Genomic DNA, 20,356 nt, shown 5'->3' with positions numbered 1-20,356 from the left:
TTCACTTCCAGTATAATGACACAGGTAGTTTAAACCTAAATAAATGTAAAAAAAAAATTTATATTTTTATTAAAAAATTCAAATACAAAATACAAATACATTAAAACTCAGTGGTTTTGATAGGATGAAAATGAAATCATATATATATTTAAAATTAAATAGCATACAAAATTAATATTTAATTATATACATTAAAATATGTATTGAATTATTTTAAGTTTTAAGCACTATACTCTACTGACCTATTAATGTTTCTAGCACCCTCCACCACCTTCCTTAGTAACCCTCCTTCCTAAGTAACCCCAAACCCCAGTCATAGTAATCTGTTTTGTAGACGATTCCTCAAGTTCTGTTAAAATTGCATATTTTAGGAATTATATTTTTCTGTATCTTTCAGATACATTACCATACCTCACTCACCACAAATATTCCATTACCATCATTCACTGGACCCCTGCCACTCTCTAAACCCTCCTCTAGGCTCAGGTTCTACAGGTTTATTTGCATTTGACTTTGACTATGAACAAAATATCTAGATTAATTGCAAAGGAATTGTCTAAAATGAGTCAACCCATTTAAATTTTATTCTCATATAAAAAGACACTAACAGCAACATCAAAATGTTTTCCAGATATCTGGCATCTCTGGCTAAATCAAGTTAATTTTTGTGCTTAATCATTATAATCTGTAAAGTAAAATCAAGTTTCCCATTTTTTTTTACACATTCTAACTACTAGTATACATGTGCTTTGACCATTTAGAAATTTTTTGGGGTAATTTAAATGAATATTATTAGCTTTTAATTTAATCTGTAGACAACAAATCATGTTTTTCTGTCAATTACAGTGATGTATATGAAGAGTCCATGTAAGTGTCAGTGTAAGCCAATCAAATTGCAGTCAGTTTTTTGAGGAAAATCTAACTTACTAGTTTGATATTAAAATATTTCATATGCCTTTTAAGAAGATATTGGTTTTGTTTTGTTTTGGGCCACTCTCAGCAGTAGTCAGGACTAACTCCTGACTCTTTTCAGAGATCACTCCTGAAGGGCTCAAGGGGATTACCCAGCTTGACCACTTGCAAGACAAGTGTCCAACCTTTTTATCAACCAGTTGTGAAAAATTGAAAACAAACAAACAAACAAACAAACAAACAAACTACTAGGGTCTGAGAGATAGCATAGAGGTAAGGCATTTGCCTTTCAGGCAGAAGGTCCGTGGTTCTAATCCCGGCATCTTATATGGTCCCCTGAGCCTGCCAGGTGCGATTTCTGAGCATAGAGCCAGGAGTAACCCTAAACGCTGCCGGGTGTGACCCAAAAACCAGAAAAAATACTACTTAAAAATGGATTGGTATAGAAAATATCATTAATATAAATAGGTCAGGTATGATTTAAATTAAACCCATCTTTCATTAACTTACTTCTTTGTTTTCTTTTGGAGAAGAGAAGAATATTAGGCTCTTAAAGTTGTTGTGATTCTGAAAAGCAAAATGATTTCATGTTTCTATTCAATGGTGTGATTATTTTTACTGTAGTCTTTATCATTTTCTAAGAAATGCCAGAGATTAAGGTTTCTAAAGAAGTCTACTTTTATCTTGATTTCATTATTAACCAGAGTAAATTGTTAAATATTTTATTTACTCCGAGGAATCATCAGGATTAATGATCACATTGTGTTTAGAAAAAGTTTAGTGCTCATGAAAAAAAAAGAAATTTAGATTTATTGTTTTTATTTTAGTCTCTGTAAGTTGAGTGATTTATAATTGTACAATGAGAAATTTCAATTTATTTGAGCCTGGCTCTTCTATCTTTATCTTTTCTCATTTTGTCCATCCAGGTTGAAGGCACTAGTGCAGTCATTGTTTTAGTCTTATTTTGATTTTGATCTTAAGAACATAAAAATTTCCTGTTAAGATTGTAATTGTAGGGGCCGGCGAGGTGGCGCTAGAGGTAAGGTGTCTGCCTTGCAAGCGCTAGCCAAGGAAGGACCGCAGTTCGATCCCCCGGCGTCCCACATGGTCCCCCCAAGCCAGGGGCAATTTCTGAGCCCTTAGCCAGGAGTAACCCCTGAGCATCAAACAGGTGTGACCCGAAAAACCAAAAAGATTGTAATTGTATTATTCTGGAACTAAGAAAAGTCACATGAGTTGTTTTGAACTAAATCTAGCAAACAAACTAAGGTATGGGTGATTATAGCTTCTAGAAAGTATCCATTTTGGCATTTTAGGAATTCAGTAATAAAAACTGCATTATTAAAGTTATTTTTTTCCATTAACACAGATAACTATTGAATATTTGGTGAAACTTTTAAAATTTCATATGCAAATTTCTAAATTTCCAAATTTTCCAAATTCCCAAATTTCCAAACTGTGAAATGTTCAAGACTTTTACAAATGACTGTTTATAGTTCTGTTTTGACTAATAAAGGATTCAGATTTTAAATAAAGGTGTATGGCATAATAATCATTTTTAGTTTTTTCGGCATTTTATGATGTTTCTTGCACAAATGATGCTAAATGATTTACACACATTAACTCATTTAGTCTCATTAAATATCTCAAGTTGCTTTTATTATTCCTGTCTTTTATCTTCATTTTAGATGCTTTTATAGGGCCGGAGAGATAGTATAGAGGTTAGGTGTTTGCCTTGCAAGCAGAAAGATGGTAGTTTGAATCCTGGCATTCCATATGGTCCCCTGAGCCTGCCAGGAGTGATTTCTGAGCATAGAGCCAGGAGTAACTCCTGAGCACTGCCGGATGTGACCCTCCAAACAAACAAATAAAGAAAAAAAAAAGAAATATTTTGCCTATAATTAGAAATTTATATTTAATCATTCCCCATTTTATTTTTATTTATTTATTGGTTTTTGAACCACACCTATTGACGCTCAAGGATTACTCCTGGCTATGTGCTCAGAAATTGCTCCTGGCTTGGGGAGATCATATGGGATGCCAGGATCAAACCATGGTCTGTCCTAGGCTGGGGCTTGCATTGCAGACATCTTAGCCTTACCTCTAGTGCCACCACTCCGGCCCCTCATTCACCATTTTAAAGTGAAATATTGCTTATGTATGAGCATACTATTTTTATAATCACATCAATATTGAATAAAATGTATTTAAATATAAAATATTATTTACCTTCGTAGTAGTATTAGTAATAATAATAATGCCTAAGAAGTGACTCTACACTCTAATTAATGGTAAATATTACAAATACTTAATTGTCTAAATAGCCTTTGTGATATTGGGCAATAAAGTACCTGACTTGTAGTTTTTAGTTGACTATGAAAATAAGATTGGGATTTGGATGAGTTTGGGATTATTTTATAGTTACACAATAGAAATGTTAATGGCTAAATTGGTAGATTACCATTTATTTCCCTTTAGATTTTTTGTCTTCCAAATTCTCTAGTAGGATGTCCTTGTTAGTTTGGTTTTGTAATGATGGCTATTAATAAAAATATATAAAAATATAAATGTAAATTAATCTGCAGGTTGTGTTTTTAGGATGTTAAATTATGATAATTCATTGTGCAGCACTAGAAAACTAATAAAATAAAAAATTTTCTTATTCATGAGTCAAATGAGAAATTACAATGGAAATTAGAAAATATTTAAATTGAGTAATTCTTTTTTTTCTTTTTTTACCATTTTACATTTATTTATTATATATATATTTTACTTAAACACCTTGATTACGTACATGATTGTGTTTGGGTTTCAGTCATATAAAGAACACCACCCATCACCAGTGCAACATTCCCATCACCAATGTCCCAAATCTCCCTCTTCTCCACCCCACCCCCGCTTTTACTCTAGACAAGCTTTCTACTTCCCTCATACATTTTCATTATTAGGATAATTCAAATGTAGTTATTTCTCTAACTAAATTTATCCCTGTTTGTGGTGAGCTTCATGAGGTGAGCTGTAACTTCCAACCCTTCTCTCTTTTGTGTTTGAAAATTATTATTGCAAGAATGTTTTTCATTTTTCTTAAAGCCCATAGATGAGTGAGACCATTTTGTGTCTTTTTCTCTCTCTCTCTCTGACTTATTTCACTCAGCATAATAAATTCCATGTACATCCATGTATAGGAAAATTTCATGACTTCATCTCTCCTGACAGCTGCATAATATTCCATTGTGTATATGTACCACAGTTTCTTTAGCCATTCGTCTATTGAAGGGTATCTTGGTTGTTTCCCGAGTCTTCCTATGGTAAATAGTGCTGCAATGAATATAGGTGTAAGGAAGGGATTTTTGTATTGTACTTTTGTGTTCCTAGGGAATATTCCTAGGAGTGGTATAGATGGAACATATGGGAGCTCGATTTTCAGTTTTTGGAAGAATCTCCATATCGCTTTCCATAAAGATTGAACTAGATTCCCCCCAGCATCACATATGGTCCCCTGAGTACAGTTAAGAAAGACTCTTTTGCCTTGCCTCCAGAGCAATGACTCATGATTACTCCCGAGCCAGGAATAATTCCTAAGCATAGCTGTATGTGGCCCCCCAAAAACAACAAAACAAGACAAAACAAAGCAAAAAGAACAATAGATAAGGATGAACTGAAAGACAGGAATTTCTTATAATTCTGAAATCTTGCAAGTGCAAATAAAGGATTTTAAGTTTATTTACTTCCCCTAAATTGTACTTTCAAGTATGTTTTAGATGAAATAAAAATGTATCAAAGTTCTGGGACTTTATTTATTTTTCTATTTAAACGCTATTCTTATCTTTCTTTTTAATCTCAGAAAGAATTTCACAACAAATCTGTGTAGTTGTGGACACAAATGATCATGAAGAACATGTGGTTGGTCTCTTAGAAAAGATGTTGAAAAATCAACTATATGTAAGTATTTAAAGATAGAATTTAGTAGTCTTTGACACACATTTTTATAATCTATACATTTTCTCTTTGAGAGGTATAAAAATTCAGATAATCTACTTTTTAAATTTTTCCATAATGAAAAGGATATAGTGACTAGGATACAAGAGCCACGCACAGAGTGAGAGAAACTATTCACCAATACCCATCAGATAAGGGGCTAATATTGAAGATATATAAGATACTGACAGAACTTTACCAGAAAAAAATCTAACCCCATACAAAAATGAGGAGAAGAAATGAACAATTTCTCAAAGAAGTACAAGTGGTCAAAAGGCACTTCACTAATCATCAGGGAGATGCAAATCAAAACAACTATGAGGTACATCTCATGCCACAGAGAATGATACACATCACAAAGAACAAAAACAATTAGTGCTGGCAGGGATGTGAGGAGAAAGAAACTTTCATTCACTTCTGGTGAGAATGCCATCTAGTCCAGCCTTAACTGGAAATTGAGCTCCCATATGAGTCAGCTATACCACTCCTAGGAATAAACCCTAGGAACACAAAAACACAATACAAAAATGCCTTCCTCACACCTACATTCATTGAAATGCTATTTTCAATAGCCAGAATCTGGAAACAACCATGGTGACCTTCAGCAGAAAAATGGCTAAAGAAACTGTGTTGTATATATTCACAATGGAATATTATGAGGCCATCAGGATAGATGAAGTCATGAAATTTTCCTGTACATTGATGTACATGGAATCTATTATGCCTAGTGAAATAAGTCAGACGAAGAGAGATAGACACAGAATAGCCTCGCTCATTTATGAGTTTTAAGAAAAATTAAAGACATTATTGTAATAAGGCCCAGAGATAATAGAGTTAAGGCCTGGAAGGACCTTCTCACAATTTGAAACTCACCACAAAAAGTGGTGAATGCTGTTAGGGAAATAACTACACAAACAACTACCATGACAATGTTAGTGGGAGATGTATAATGCCTGTCTCTAATACAGGAAGATGTGAGGGAGGAGGGAGATGGGGTCATTGGTGGTGAGAATGTTGTACTGATGAAAGGGGGTATTTATTTTATGTCTGAGACTCAGCTACAATTATGTTTGTAATCATGGTGCTTTAATAAAGATATTATTCAAATAAAAAATTTGCCACGATGAAATAATTCCTTCAGCCAAAACTTTGACTTGAAATAAACTCTTTCACTTTCCCCATTTCACTATGGATTCTCTTCCTACCATTTTCCCCAAAACTGTAGTTCTCTATTATGATTAATATTCAGTGTGATTTTCTTTGTAAATTCCACCTGAATTATGCATTTCCCATCATAAAGTGGAAACTTGTCTTAAAAATAGTGCCACACTTGCTGGAATAATAGTGTAGCAGGTTATTTGCTTTGCACACAATCAACTAAGGTTCTATTCAAACATCCCAAATGATCCCCCAAGCCAAGCAGGAATAGCCTCTGAGTGAAGAAGCAGGAATCAATCAGGGTGTTTTGAGTGACCCCCAAAAAACAAAACAAAAAGCCTTAGCAAATCAACAAATTCCAAAACAACTACAGCCCAAAACAATGCTAGATAGAATGAAAAAATAAACAAATAATGACTACATTAAATGTAAGAATTTTTGAACAGCAAAAGAAAGATGGGCTAAAACTAAAAGACATCTAACTAAATGGGAGAAAATATTCACACTCAACATATCAGATAAAGCATTAATATATAGCATATATAAAGTACCCACAAAGGTCAATCAAAAATAATCCCAATACCATATCAAAAATGGGCAGAGGAAATGAAACAGTACTTCTCTGAGGAAGAAAGATGGGTAGCCAATAAGTATATGGAAAAATACTCATCATCGTTTTTTTATTGGGGAATCCAAATCATGACAACAGTGAGATATCATCCTATACCAGAAAGAATAGCACCCATCTAAAATACCAGGAACAGTCTGTACTGGTGATGCTGTGGTGAAAAAGGAGCTCCCATCCTCTGCTGGTGGGAATGTTGTCTATTTCAAACCCTAATGATGATTTCTCAATAAAGAAAGGATTGACCTGCTGTACAAAACTGTATATGTGAGTGTAATTCTGAGGGGTCTCAGCTTGAAGTTTTGCACAAGAAATTAGACAGAGTCATGGAAAAAAAATGCATTTTGGCCAGGGATTGTTGAGCTGCTTCTTTGGATCTTACTGTGTCAGCCAAGCTTCTCCCCTGCTGCTTTCCCTGACACTGTTATTAGCCAGAATGTAACATAAATTACCTGAGGATCAGGGTTGATGGAATTAAAGGTACTTGTACTATTTAACTCAGAAAAGGTGAAAGGAATAAGTTAAGTGATTTTACAGGTGTAAAACAGCATGATATCTAACCCCAGGACACAGAAATACCCATTCAAAAATGTCCACAACATTATTTATTGCAGCATTAAATATAGTAGCTAAGATAAGGAATTAATCTAGATATCCAATGATAGATGTGTGGTTAAGATGTGCTGTGTAGACAGTGCAGCTACAAGAAATGATGAAATCATGTAATTTTCTTCAACTTGGATAAAACAGATGGAGATAGCATATTGAGTGAAGTAAACCAGATGTAGAAAATACAGAGGCTGAATTCATTTACCTGTGGCATGTAGATTAACATGAGTTATTCGAGAGTATGGGGGGTGATGTATAGAACACAGTTGACCCCAGAGTATAAGAAGAAGAAGGAAAAAGACATAAAAAATAGAAGCGTAATAAGAGGGGTATTGGAAATAATAGGGAGCAGAGGTTACCATAAGGTATATAGAACAACATGTAGGTAAAACACTCCATGACATTGAGACTAAAGGCATCTTTAAGGAGGAAACTGCACTCCAAACAAGTGGAAGCAGAGATAAACAGATGGGAATATATTAAGCAGAGAAGCTTCTGCAACTCAAAGGAAATAGTGTCCAGGATACAAGAGCCACCCACTGAGTAGGAGTTGAAACCATTCACCCAATACCCATCAGATAAGGGGCTAATGTCCAAAATATGCAAGGCACTGACAGAACTTTACAAGAAAAAAAAAAACATCTAATCCCATCAAAAAATGGGGAGAAGAAATGGAAAGACACTTTGACGAAAAAGAAATACAAATGGCCAAAAGGCACATGAAAAAATGCTTACATCACTAGTCATCAAGGAGATGCAAATCAAAACAACCATGAGGTACCATCTCACACTACAGATATTGGCACACATCACAAAGAATGATAACAAGCAGTGATGACAGGGATGTGGACAGAAAGGAACGCTTATACACTGCTGGTGGGATTGCCGTCTAGTCCAACCTTTATGATATGGAGATTCCTCCAAAAACTAGAAATTGATCTCCCATATGATTCACCTATACCACTCCTAGGAATATACACTAGGAACACAAAAACAGAATACAAAAATTCCTTCCTCACACCATATTCATTGCAGCACTATTCACCATAGAAAGATTTTGAAAACAACCAAGATGCCCTTCAACATATGAATGGTTAAAGAAACTGTGGTACATATACACAATGGAATATTATGCAGCTGTCAGAAGAGATGAAGTCATGAAATTTTCCTATACATGGATGTACATGGAATCTATTATGCTGAGTGAAATAAGTCAGAGGGAGAGAGATAGACGCAGAATAGTCTCACTCATTTATGGGCTTTAAGAGAAATGAAAGACATTCTTGCAATAATTTTCAGAGATAAAAGAGAGAAGGGTTAGAAGTTCCAGCTCACTACAAGAAGCTCACCATTAAGAGTGAAGAGTGTAGTTAGAGAAATAACTACATTGAGAACTATCATAACAATGTGAATGAATGAGGGAAGTATAAAGCTTGCCTAGAGTACAACCAGGGGTGGGGTGAGGAGGACGGAGAATTGAAACATTGGTAATGGGAATGTTGCACTGGTGAAGGGGGTGTATTTTACATGACTGAATCCCAACCACAATCATATTTGTAATCAAGGTATTTAAATAAAAATATATTGAAATAAATCATATGCTTTGTCTGCTTCAATAGATAAATACATTAGGACATTATTATAGATCTTTGTAGTTCGACATTAATTGCATACCTGTTCACTCTAAACTGCTGTTTCTGTTGATGCTGGTTTCTTTAGGTTACAATTGGTATTCCCATCTTTGTGTTGTCCACCTTCCCCTTCATTTGAACACTTCTCATTATATGCTGGCACCTATGGTGTTTGGAGTTTCTACCCTTCCGACCCTTGTATTTGTTCATGGATTACTATATGTAAATGTGGTATATATTGTAAATACCTTAAAGAAGTGTATTTATTTTCTGTAAATTATTCTGTATTTATCCTTCTACTTCTGGTTTACTTCATTTAACATAATATTTTCAAAATCCATCTATGTTGCTGCAAAATCCATGATTACTGGTATGTCGTATTTCATTATGTATAAATACCACACCTTCGTGATCCATACATCTGTTGTTGGGCATCAAGGTTGGTTCCAAATCTTGGCTATTGTGCTGAGTGCTGCGATAAGTAGTGGAGTGCACACATACTTTGGGATGAATGTCCTTCCGACTTGGGGATAGATACCCAGGAGTGTGATTGCTGTGTCATCTGACAGCTCAATTCTGAGTTTACTAAGCACCCTCCATACTGTTTTTCATAGTGGTTGGACCAGGCAGCATTCCCACTAGCAGTTGATGAGAGTTCCTCTCTTACCACATCCCCATCAACAGAGATTGGTCCTGTTATTTTTGATGTGTGTCATACTCACTGGTCTAAGATGGTACCTCATTGTTATCTTGATTTGGATTTCCCAAATGATGAGTGAAGCTGAATATATTTTCATGTTTTTATTGGCCATCGTTGGTCTTTATTGGGAAGCGTCTATTAATTACTTCACCCATTTTCTATGGCATTCTTAGGTTTTGTGGGGCTAACCTTTCTACATGCTTTGTATATCCTAGATGTCAACCCTTTATCTGATGTGTCTAGTGTGAAAATTTTTTTCCCATTTTGTTAGCTGTCTTCTAGTTTTAGCCAGTGTTTCTTTTGCCATACAGAAACTCTTTAGTTTGATGTAGTCCCAATTATTTGGGTTTGATGCTATTACTCTTGCCATTGACATTCCACCATCAAATAATTTCTTGGGGTATAAGTCTTGAAGTGTTCTGCCTATTTTTTCCCTCAATGAACTTTCTAGTTTAGGGTCTGATTTCCAGGTGTATAATTCATTTTGAGTTGATTTTTCTTAGGATGTGAGGTATGGAGCAATTTTTAGTTTCTTACAGGTGGTTATTCAGTTGTTACAACAACATTTGTTGAAGACACTGTCTTTGTTTCATTTCAAGTTTATTGGCTTCTTTGTCAAATATTATTTGACTGTATATTTGGGGGTGTATCTCTGGATATTCTGTTCTAACCCACTTTTTTCTATCTTTGTTTCAGTACCATGCTGTTTTGATGACTATAGCTTTATAATAAAGCTTCATCTTAGGTAAAGAAATGCCACCCAGTTATTTTGTTTTTCAGTATGGATTAAATAACCTAGGTCTTTTGTGATTCCAGATGAACTTTATAATTGATTATTCTAATTCCTTTAAAAACGATATCTGAAATTGTATAGGGATTGCATTGACTCTATATAGTAATTTAGGTAAAATAGTCATTTTGATTATGTTGATTCTTGCTACCCATGAGCAGTGGATGTTCTTACATTTCTTTAGGTCCTGTTCAATTTCTTTCTGAAGCGTTTTGAAGTTTTCAAGGTATAGGTCTTTCACACTCATCACCTGGATTCCTAGGTACTTGATATTTTTAGATGCTATTTTAAATGGATTGACTCCTTAATGTCTTTCTCCTCTACTTTGTTATTTGTATAGAGGAATGCTATTGTCGTTTGCATATTGATTTTGTAGCCAGCCACTCTGTTTTATTGGATTATTTTTTTCTAGGAGTTTTACTGTGGACTCTTAAGGGTTATATATATATATATATATATATATATATTTATATATATCATATCATCTGCAAAAAGAGATAGCTTCATTTCCTCTTTCCCTATCTGGATATTTTGTATTCCCTCCTCTTGTCTGATTGCTATTGCTAATACTTCTATAGCTATGTTGAATAAGAGTGGAGAAAGTGGGCAGTCTTGCCTAGTTCCTGACCTTAGTGGAAATGTTGTCAGTTTTTTTGCCATTGAGGAGAACATTGGCTGTGGGCTTTTTATAGATAGCTGTAAGTATCTTGTGTAGGGTTCCTTCCAATCCTATTTTGCTGATAGTTTTCAACATGAATGGGCGTTGGATTTTGTCAAATGCCTTCTCTGCATCGATTGATATGATCATGTGGTATTTGTCTTTATTCTTTTTGATGTGATGTATGATGTTGATTGATTTGCATATGTTGAATCATCCTTGCATCTCTGGAATGAAACCCACTTGGTCATAGTGTATAATCTTTTTGATGTATTGTTGGATTTGGTTTGCTAAGATTTTGTGCAGGATTTCTACATCTATGTTCATTAGTAAGATTGTTTTGTATTTTTCTTTCTTGATGGTGTCTTTGCCATCTTTGGAATTGAGTGTGATATTTGCATTGTAAAAGGATTTAGGAAGGATTCCTGTCTTTTCAATATTTTGGAAGAGCCTGAGAATCAGTGGTTGTAATTCTTCTCAGAATGTTTGATAGAATTCACCTGTTAAACCATCTGGACCTGGACTTTTTGTCTTTGGAAGTTTCTTAATTACTGTTTTAATTTTCTTTGATGTGATTGGATTGTTTATACTTTCTACATCCTCCTTGTTGAGTCTCAAAAGATGATATCTTTCCAGAAATATGTCGGTTTTTTCAGTGTTCTCTAGCTGACTACATTTCTTCATAATACTCCATCATGATGTATTTCTTGGGGTTCTGTTGTAATCTCTCCCCTTTCATTTGTGACCCTATTTATTTGGGTTTTTCCACCACTTTTTTTTTGGTGAATTTTGCCAGCTGTTTGTCTATCTTGTTTATTATTTTGAAAAATCAACTTCTGGTCTCATTGATTTTTTTGTATTGTTTTCTTTGCTTCTATGTTTTTTTTCTGCTCTGTTTTTATTATTATTATTATTTTTTTTTCTTTTGGCTGTGCTTGGGTTCCTTTGCTGCTGTTTTTTCAGGTCCATCAAGTGGCCTTGTAAACTGTTGATTTTGGCATTTTCCTATTTCCTGATGTAGGCGTGCATTGCTATGAGTTTCCCCCTAATTACTGCTTTGACTGTGTCCCACAGATTTTGACAATTGGTGTTTTCATTGTCATTCATCTCAAGGAATCTTTTATTTCTTACTTGATTTCCTCTTTGATCCAACTGTTGTTGAGTAGCATGTTGTTTAACCTCCAGTTGTTTGATTTTCTCTACAGTTTCTTTTTATAGTCAATCTTAATCTCTGTTGCATAATGATCTAATAAGGTGCTTTTAATAATCCTTATATTTGTGATTTTGTTAAAGTTAGATTTATATCCTAAGTCATCGTCTCTTCTAGAGAAGGTTCCATGTGCACTTGAGAATAAAGTGTATTCTGCTATCTTGGGGAATAGAGCCCTGCATAAGTCCATTAGCCCTATTTCCTCTAATTTCTCATTTAGGACTCTATGATTTTGCTAGTTTTCTGTCTAATGGATCTGTCTGGTGGTAATAGTGGAGTATTGAAATTTCATATCACTATCACATTTCCTTCCATATGTTGTTCTAGATTTGGAGCAAATGCTTTACATATTTTGCTAGCTCTACAGTTGATGCATAAATATTCAGAGTTAGTACTTCTTGGTCTATTGTTCCCCTGATCAGTAAGTAGTGACCCTTTTGGTCTCTGAGCATTTTTTGAGTTTGAATGCAATTTGATCTGATATACAAATGGCTGTCCCAGCTATTTTTGTTTCTCATTGGCTTGAATATATTACTATCCATTTATTCTAAGCCTCTGTCTACTCTGTTAGGTGCGTTTCTTGCAGGCAGCAGATATCTAGTTTTTATTTTCTAATCCAATCCTTTATTCTGTGTCTTTTAATGGGGAAATTTATCCCATTGACATATAAGGAGCTTATTACCAAATCAGGTTGTTTTGTCATTGTATTGAGTAGAGTGCTTGTTGTTATAATAGGAGGCTTGGATTGTGTGATTCATCTTTGAGTATTTCATTTAGAATGGTTTGGTTAGCTAAATAGTGTGAGTTCTTTCTTATTTTAGAATGTTTTTAGTTCTCCTTCCCATATGAATTTGAGTTTTACCAGGGAGTAGACTCTAGGTTGGAAGTTTCTGTCATATAGTAGTTTAAATTTGTCACTGTACTGTCTTCTTGCTTGAATTGTTTCAAAGGGGGAAATCTGGCTTGATTCTTATGTTCCTTCCTGTGCACTTGAGGGTTTTTTTCCCTAATTGCTTTAAGGAATTCATGTTTCTCCTTTTTTTTTTTTTTTTGCCATTTGAATTACTATATATCTTGGTGTTGATTTATTAGGGTCTATTTTATTAGGGACTCTTTTTGCCTCTTCGATTTGTACCATAGACTCTTTCTATCAGGGGTCCTCAAACTTTTTAAACAGGGGGCCAGTTCACTGTCCTTCAGACTGTTGGAGGGCCAGATTATAGTAAAAACAAAAATTATGAACAAATTTCTATGCACACTGCATATATCTTATTTAGAAGTGAAGAAACAAAATGCGAATAAATACAATATGTGGCCCGCGGACCGTAGTTTGAAGACCCCTGTGATGGTGGGAAACTTTTCTGCTATTATTTCCCTCACCACTAGTTCTTCCCCTTTCCCTGTTTTCTCCCCTTCTGGTATTCCTATAATTCATAGATTATTTCTTTTATCTTTGTTCATTATATACCTAACATTTTCCTCTTACCTCTTATTTCCTTATTGCCACTTTGTCATTTTTGATTTGGAGTTTTTCTTAAAGTTATTCTATGTGATTCTCCAACTGTGTATTTCTGTTATTATGGCTTGCTAAGACATTTTTTTATTTCCATTAATTCCATTTGTATGGATTCTTTCATCTTCTGTAATAGTTAATCTTTAAGATAATTGACATGTTTATCTATGGATTTCTTGAACTTGCTGGCCAGTGATTCCTTGATTTCTATTGTCATGGCTTTCATTGCCACTTTCATGTCCTCATCTATTGGGCTTGTGCATTTTGGTGGACTTGGAAACTTGCTAGGATTTGTCTCCATATCCCTGGCTGCTTGTGTCTTTCTTAGTTTCCCCATATTTCTTTGCATTTGGTGGCTTAGAGTGTTCTGCCATTGTTCTCAGCCCTCCTTTGTTACCCGTGGCATTTGGCTGGGTCCCTACCTTGGAGTGCAGCAGCGATGATGATGGTGGTTGCTGGGGTTTGGCCCCTCCCTCAAGATTCCTTCCTCCAGATAGCTTTGAGCATGTGCAGACCCTCCGCCCTAGTCCCCAAGTGCTGGTAATGGTGACTACTGGTAGCCTGCCTCAGATTCCCTCAGGTGCAGGTCACCCTCCATCCATGTCCTCAAGCACCAGCAATGGCGCCCACTGGTAGTCTTACCTCAGATCCCCTCCCGATACCTGACTTCTAGAATTTTTTTTTCTGATAAACAACTTTAATACTAACAGAGCCTTCAATGTGCTATTTACGTTAATCCTCAGAAGAAACCCTTTGAATTATTTTTTATTTTATTACTAGAAATAGAAAAACCTTTTGGTGTAATGATTTGTTGGAGGTCATAAATTGAAAGAATGTTTGGGCTACTTGATACCTTATTTTTTTCTACGTTAGTCATCTTCCAAAAAAAATAAAGCCAAGTATTTAAGTTTGACAGACTATTTCTAAACTCCAAAGTTGTCCCTGTGTGAAGAATATTGTTTTATGTCATTTTACTCTCATTAAAATGGCAAATTCAAGTCATTTATCTGTTTGTTTATAACAAAGTAGAAAATGCCTGGCATTTTAGCAGTTTTACCTTATTGTGCTTCAACATTCTTAAGAGTATGATGAAGTTAACACAACTGATATCCAGGCACCTGTAAGGGTAGATGAAATATTGATGGAACTGCTTGGCTCACAAAGGGAGAATTGTTGATCAGCTCGGGGGAAAAGTTCTGGTTGAAACTACAGGAAGAGTTGTAATTATTTGGGCACTGTTTCAAGCTATACTTTTGGGGTAAACTAACTAAACTTAAACATAATGATACACACCAACTCGGGAATGAGGTTGCCAGAGAGTTGAATAAGGAGCTTATTGGGAAAGAGACATTGCTCCAGCTTTCCATAAAATATGCACATTTAACTCCCATTTCAATTTTAAGTCATCTAGTACCATGCTCTTCTTATTCATTATTCAGTATTTAATGTGTTTTAAGTATTTCACAGAATAATCACTGGACAGGAGAGACAAATGCCAGGTTTTCCCTTGTCTCATAAGTGTGACAATGTAATTGGAGCTCTATAGTAAGCAAAGAGCTTACTATATTTTAAGAGGGTTAAATTTATCAATGAAAAATGTGATTCTTTCCTTTAGTGTTTTATTTATTTATTTATTTATTTATTTATTTATTTATTTATTTATTTAGGTTTTTGGGTCACACCCGGCAGCGCTCAGGACTTACTCCTGGCTTTATGCTCAGAAATTGCCCCTGGCAGGCACGGGGGACCATATGAGATGCCTTTATTTGAACTACCATCCTTCTGCATGGAAGGCAAGTGCCTTGCCTCCATGCTATTTCGCTGGCCCCATAGTGTTTAATTTATTAACTTCCTAGTTTATTACCAAATAATAGTCAGATTTACTGACTAGATAGAGGAAAGTGGACACTCTAGTCCCTTGTCCTCAAGGAACTAGTATCCATTGAATATATGATAGTAAACAGTTTTTTTTTAAGTAGTTTAATTATTAATTGTGATAACTACTAAGAAAAAAAAGTACTCATGTTTATGCAAGAGAAGCATAGGAAATGGTTTAGATTGGGATGAGGACAGTGAGTGAAAAACTTTTGACAAATAAGATATTTATTTTAGCATAAAATATATCAGTAATTCATTACTTAAGGAGGAATGCAGAAGAAACAGCATATAAAAAGTATTTCAAAAACTGTTGGAGTAATGATAAAATAAGATTTCTGTGGTTAAAATGAATGAGGAATAATGGATTGAAGGATACAGCTTGAGATAGTTGTGTATGCACAACTATCTCAAGCTGTATCATTTCTCTAGATACATACAGCTAGATACAAGGGAATGGAAACACATCCCTGTTTATGGATCAGAAGGATCAATATTATCAAAATGATACTCCTCCCAGAAGCAATATATAAATTCAATGCAGTTCCTATAAAATTCCCATTATAATTTTAGAAATATAAATCAAAGACCATTAAAATTTATATGTGAAAATAAATCCCTAAATAGCCAAAATAATTCTAGGAAAAAACAAGAGTTGGGGCTTCTTTTTTTTTTCAAATGTAACTTAAAATATAATAATCAAGATAGAATGGTACTGAAATGGAGACACACTCTCAATCCAATGGAAAGTAACTTATTAGAGTAATCTTTAAGTGATGGAAATCTAACTTTTAAAACAGAAGCAAAGAGCATGATGTGGAGCAAGAAAAGATTATTTAACATATGATATTAGTCACAAGTAAAAAATACAAAATCAGAATTATTTCTTGACCCATGCACAACATTCAATTCAAATGGATTGAATCAAATGGATAAAATTAAACATATAATTTATAATTAATAAATTATATTAAGGAAACTAGGCATAACATTTTCTGACATTGAGTTTAGAGGTAGCTTTAATATTTGGTCCTAATAGCTAAGACAACAGAGATAAAGATAAAAAAAATGGTACCATACAAAATGCTGGAACAAAATAGTAGAGTGGCTAAGGTGTTTTTCTTTCATGAAGTCAGTCTGGGTTCAATAACTTGCATCCTAGATGGTTCCTAGAGCTTTGCTATTAATTTCTCTGAACACAGATCCAGGAGTAAGCCCTAAGCACTGCCAAATGTTGCCTAAGCACCCCTCACAGTGGAAATATTTGTTCACTACCCTTTGGACAAAAGACTAATATCAAGTTAAAAAAAGAACTTGTAAAACTGAAGAATAAAACAATTAGCCCATCATTAAATGGAAAAATATCAATAGAAACTTTTTCAAAGAAACATATTGATGGCCAATATAACTATATGAATAAATGTTCCTCATCGCTTGTCATCAGGAAATTCCAATTAAAACAAATATAATATATCTCTAGTAAGACTGGCACATGTCCCAATGAACAAGAACAACCATTGAGACTGGCACACACCACAGTTAGCATGAACAACCAGTATTGGAAGGAATGTGGTGACAACCACTGTTGGTAGGAAAGTTCACTGGTTCAATGTTTTGGACACCTCTTAGAAAATAAAGAGTTGATCTGCCATGACTCAGAAGTTCTGCTTTTGGCATTTACACCAAAGGCCCAAACATGCTATACAGATGTAGTCATCTGTATCCAAGAACATATGATTAGGAAAAAAAAAACCTGATTATAAATATATTTTTTGTATAGTTATATAGTATAAGAGACTATGGAATTATGTTATTTGTTGCTACATGGATTGATCTGAAAGTTATAATGTTGAGTGAAGTTTGTAAAGGTACAGAATAAGATGTTCTCCCTCATATGTAGATATAAAGAAACATAGGAAATAAATAAATGCTCAAAGGCATGAGCTTAGGTATGGTGGTAGTATTGGGGAAATGAGGCAGAGATGTGTGAGGAAGGAAAGTTAACATTCAGTGGATAGTGTATTGTTCCATCATTGTAGTCACAAAACCTAACCAGCAACACTATTATGAATTATATATACATAAAACCCATCTTTGACGAAATATATATAGATACTAGAAATGTTATTATACCATAATATTAATAACTTATTGTTAAATATTAAGAACTAAATAAAAATATATAACAGTGAATTTCCTTATAACTCTGTGATTTCATTGCTTTCTTTCTCATAGGAAACATAGTAAATAATGGATCATCCCTCATCTATATTATAAACAAATAAGCCCTCATCATCAATGTTTTGTCAACCAGCAGTGTTCACTTACAGTTTAATACTCTGGATTCCTTCTGTCTTTTTTTAAAATAGTTTTTGTCAATATTTTGAATAAGAAATTTCACATTTGCCATTTCTGGTGAATCAATTTTATAAAGCACAGTGTCATCTGTAGGTCTATCATACATCATTCTTGCCTAGATTATGAGAAAGAAAAATGAATTGTCCTGTGAGAAAAAGTTTTGACTTTTCAAAATAAAATGACAAAATGTGAATTGACATAATTTATCTTCCTAGGTTTATATCCTATCAGATGTATATTGGCTAGTTGCCTCTGTGCAAAACCTCTGGATTTGGGTTAATTTGGTGTGATCTCATTTGTTTTCTCCTACTGCTGAATAATACCTTAGAGAATGAATGAAAATAGAAAGTGTCTATTTACATGGTAGAGTATTAATTGATGGTTCTAATTTGACAAGCAATATTTTGAATAACATATTAAAAGTTACATAATTCGTGAAAAAAAAGAGAGATAGTTGTGTATGCAGATATTATTTGTACTAGTAGTAAAAATAATTATACTTATATTTTGTCCTAAGAGCAAACCGATGTGATAGAAGACATTAGTGTGAAATGAAATCTCATTTATTTTTGTCTGTAAAGATTTTGTTGACTCATGATTAAAAATTAAATTTTATATTTAAAGATTTTGTATTCATCATATATCACATTATCCTTAAAAACACTCATGTTCGAAACCCCTTTTTTGCAATAATAAAAGTAATTGACCTTTTAAATAATACTGATATTCATTTGGAACATGAGTCAATAGGGCTTTTTGTGTTTTTGTTTACTACTTTTTGTTTTCTGGAGCACAAAATTTAATTATTTTTATATAACAACACATTGGAAGCAGGATATAATTGTAAATAATTTGTTTCCCTGGTTATAAGTCATGCTTTGGTTTTGCTTAGGCCTGCCTATGGTACTTCATTTATTTTCCTAATGCTGTAAAGATCATAACTGGTATATGCAAATGTATCTTTTCTTGTAGACTTAACTAAACTCAACATATGACATGTTAAAAAAAAACATCAAAAGTTCCAAGTAAAGTGAGAAGAAAAGCTGAAAAAAGGGGAAAAAAACAAATTAAGCCCTAACTGAACAATAAGAACCATTAATAGGTTCATTTAATGTTTTATTATGATACATTGTAGTAGTGTAAAAATTTTAGTTTTTGAAGTTGGACACTATAAAGTCTGGTATAATAGCAGTGAACTAGCACAGTGAAGTTAGTTATGCTGTTGGATCTCTAACTCAACAATGCCAACAGCAGTTTATTCGGTTAACATAGGGTTATGCGTGTGCGGCCTTCCAAGAGTACAGAAAGTTGTTGAAGACCATCCAATTAAATCCATTCAGTTTATTTGGGAGACAAACAAGAATTTTTGATAAGTTTTCCAGAGGTAAAAGTAAGGTTCAAAATTATTAGACCACCTAGTTTCTCAGGATAGTATTAATTATGTTCATGCTATTATCAATAAAACTAATTATAATTGGTTGTTATGGTTTTATAATGTCATTATAAGAAAATAAGGGTAATTCTTGGAATTTTTCTTTATTTACTTTACAGATCTTTGCCTTTTATAACTATGCATGTTTTTGGAAAGCAGGGACATGTGACATGTTAAAATATTACTTTTTACAGTTAATCTGAAAGTTAATTTGTAACTATTAAGTCCTCTGTTCTTGTCCATTTAGGATTGAGCTCATATAGTGACTGAAAACAAACAAAAAGAACACCCATCATCTAGATTTGGGTATATATTTGTCAAATCACACTTTTTAATTTAAATTTACACAAATGATAGAAGAAGACCATGTAGAAGGAAAATGTTTATAAAAAAGCTGCAAAAGTTTGCCTTTGCTGTGAAGATTAGAGTTGCCAAACTTCGAGTTGATTTTAATGAGTCCACAGGAATTATTTTATCTTAGTTAGACTACATTTAGTTTTAGAACTTATTCATTGTGCTTATAGTTTATTGGTTTTTTTCTTTTGTTTCAAGTATAGGATACAAAATGTTTTTTAGTACCATTTTATTCTAATTTACATGTTTTCTGTAATGACTAAGTTTGGGGTTGTATTTTATTTTAACAGTTTATATGCAGTATAACTCTAGTTTGTAAATATCATTAAGCATATTGTTCTATTGTAATATGACTCCAGGGTGTCTTTTGTTTTAAGGAACCTGAACTAAATTCATCCTTTTAAGCTGTGGCCATAGTAACTACCTTTGACTTATTATTTGAAAAGTGTATAATCAAAGCAGCATTCTCATTCATTTGGTTAAAAAAAAAGTCCCTCTTTTTTATTGCACCTACAGTGTATATCTTTGATAATTTTATAGTGTGCGTATATGT

At 33.8% G+C, this 20,356-nt stretch overlaps 1 protein-coding gene across 1 annotated transcript in view; it reads left to right on the top strand.

Annotated features, from left to right (window-relative positions):
* Nucleotides 1-20,356, top strand: part of CRPPA (CDP-L-ribitol pyrophosphorylase A) — a 295,374-nt gene that overhangs the window by 104,925 nt on the left and 170,093 nt on the right. Inside the window, exon 6 of the mRNA XM_049785700.1 lies at nt 4,757-4,854. Within this exon, the coding sequence (XP_049641657.1) occupies nt 4,757-4,854 (98 nt within the window). The remainder of the gene's footprint in view (nt 1-4,756; nt 4,855-20,356) is intronic.

Source organism: Suncus etruscus, chromosome 13 (assembly GCF_024139225.1).
Source record: "Suncus etruscus isolate mSunEtr1 chromosome 13, mSunEtr1.pri.cur, whole genome shotgun sequence".
Classification (NCBI taxonomy): Eukaryota; Metazoa; Chordata; class Mammalia; order Eulipotyphla; family Soricidae; genus Suncus; species Suncus etruscus.
Note: the sequence above shows the minus strand (reverse complement) of the source record. Positions and strands in the feature narration are given on the sequence as shown.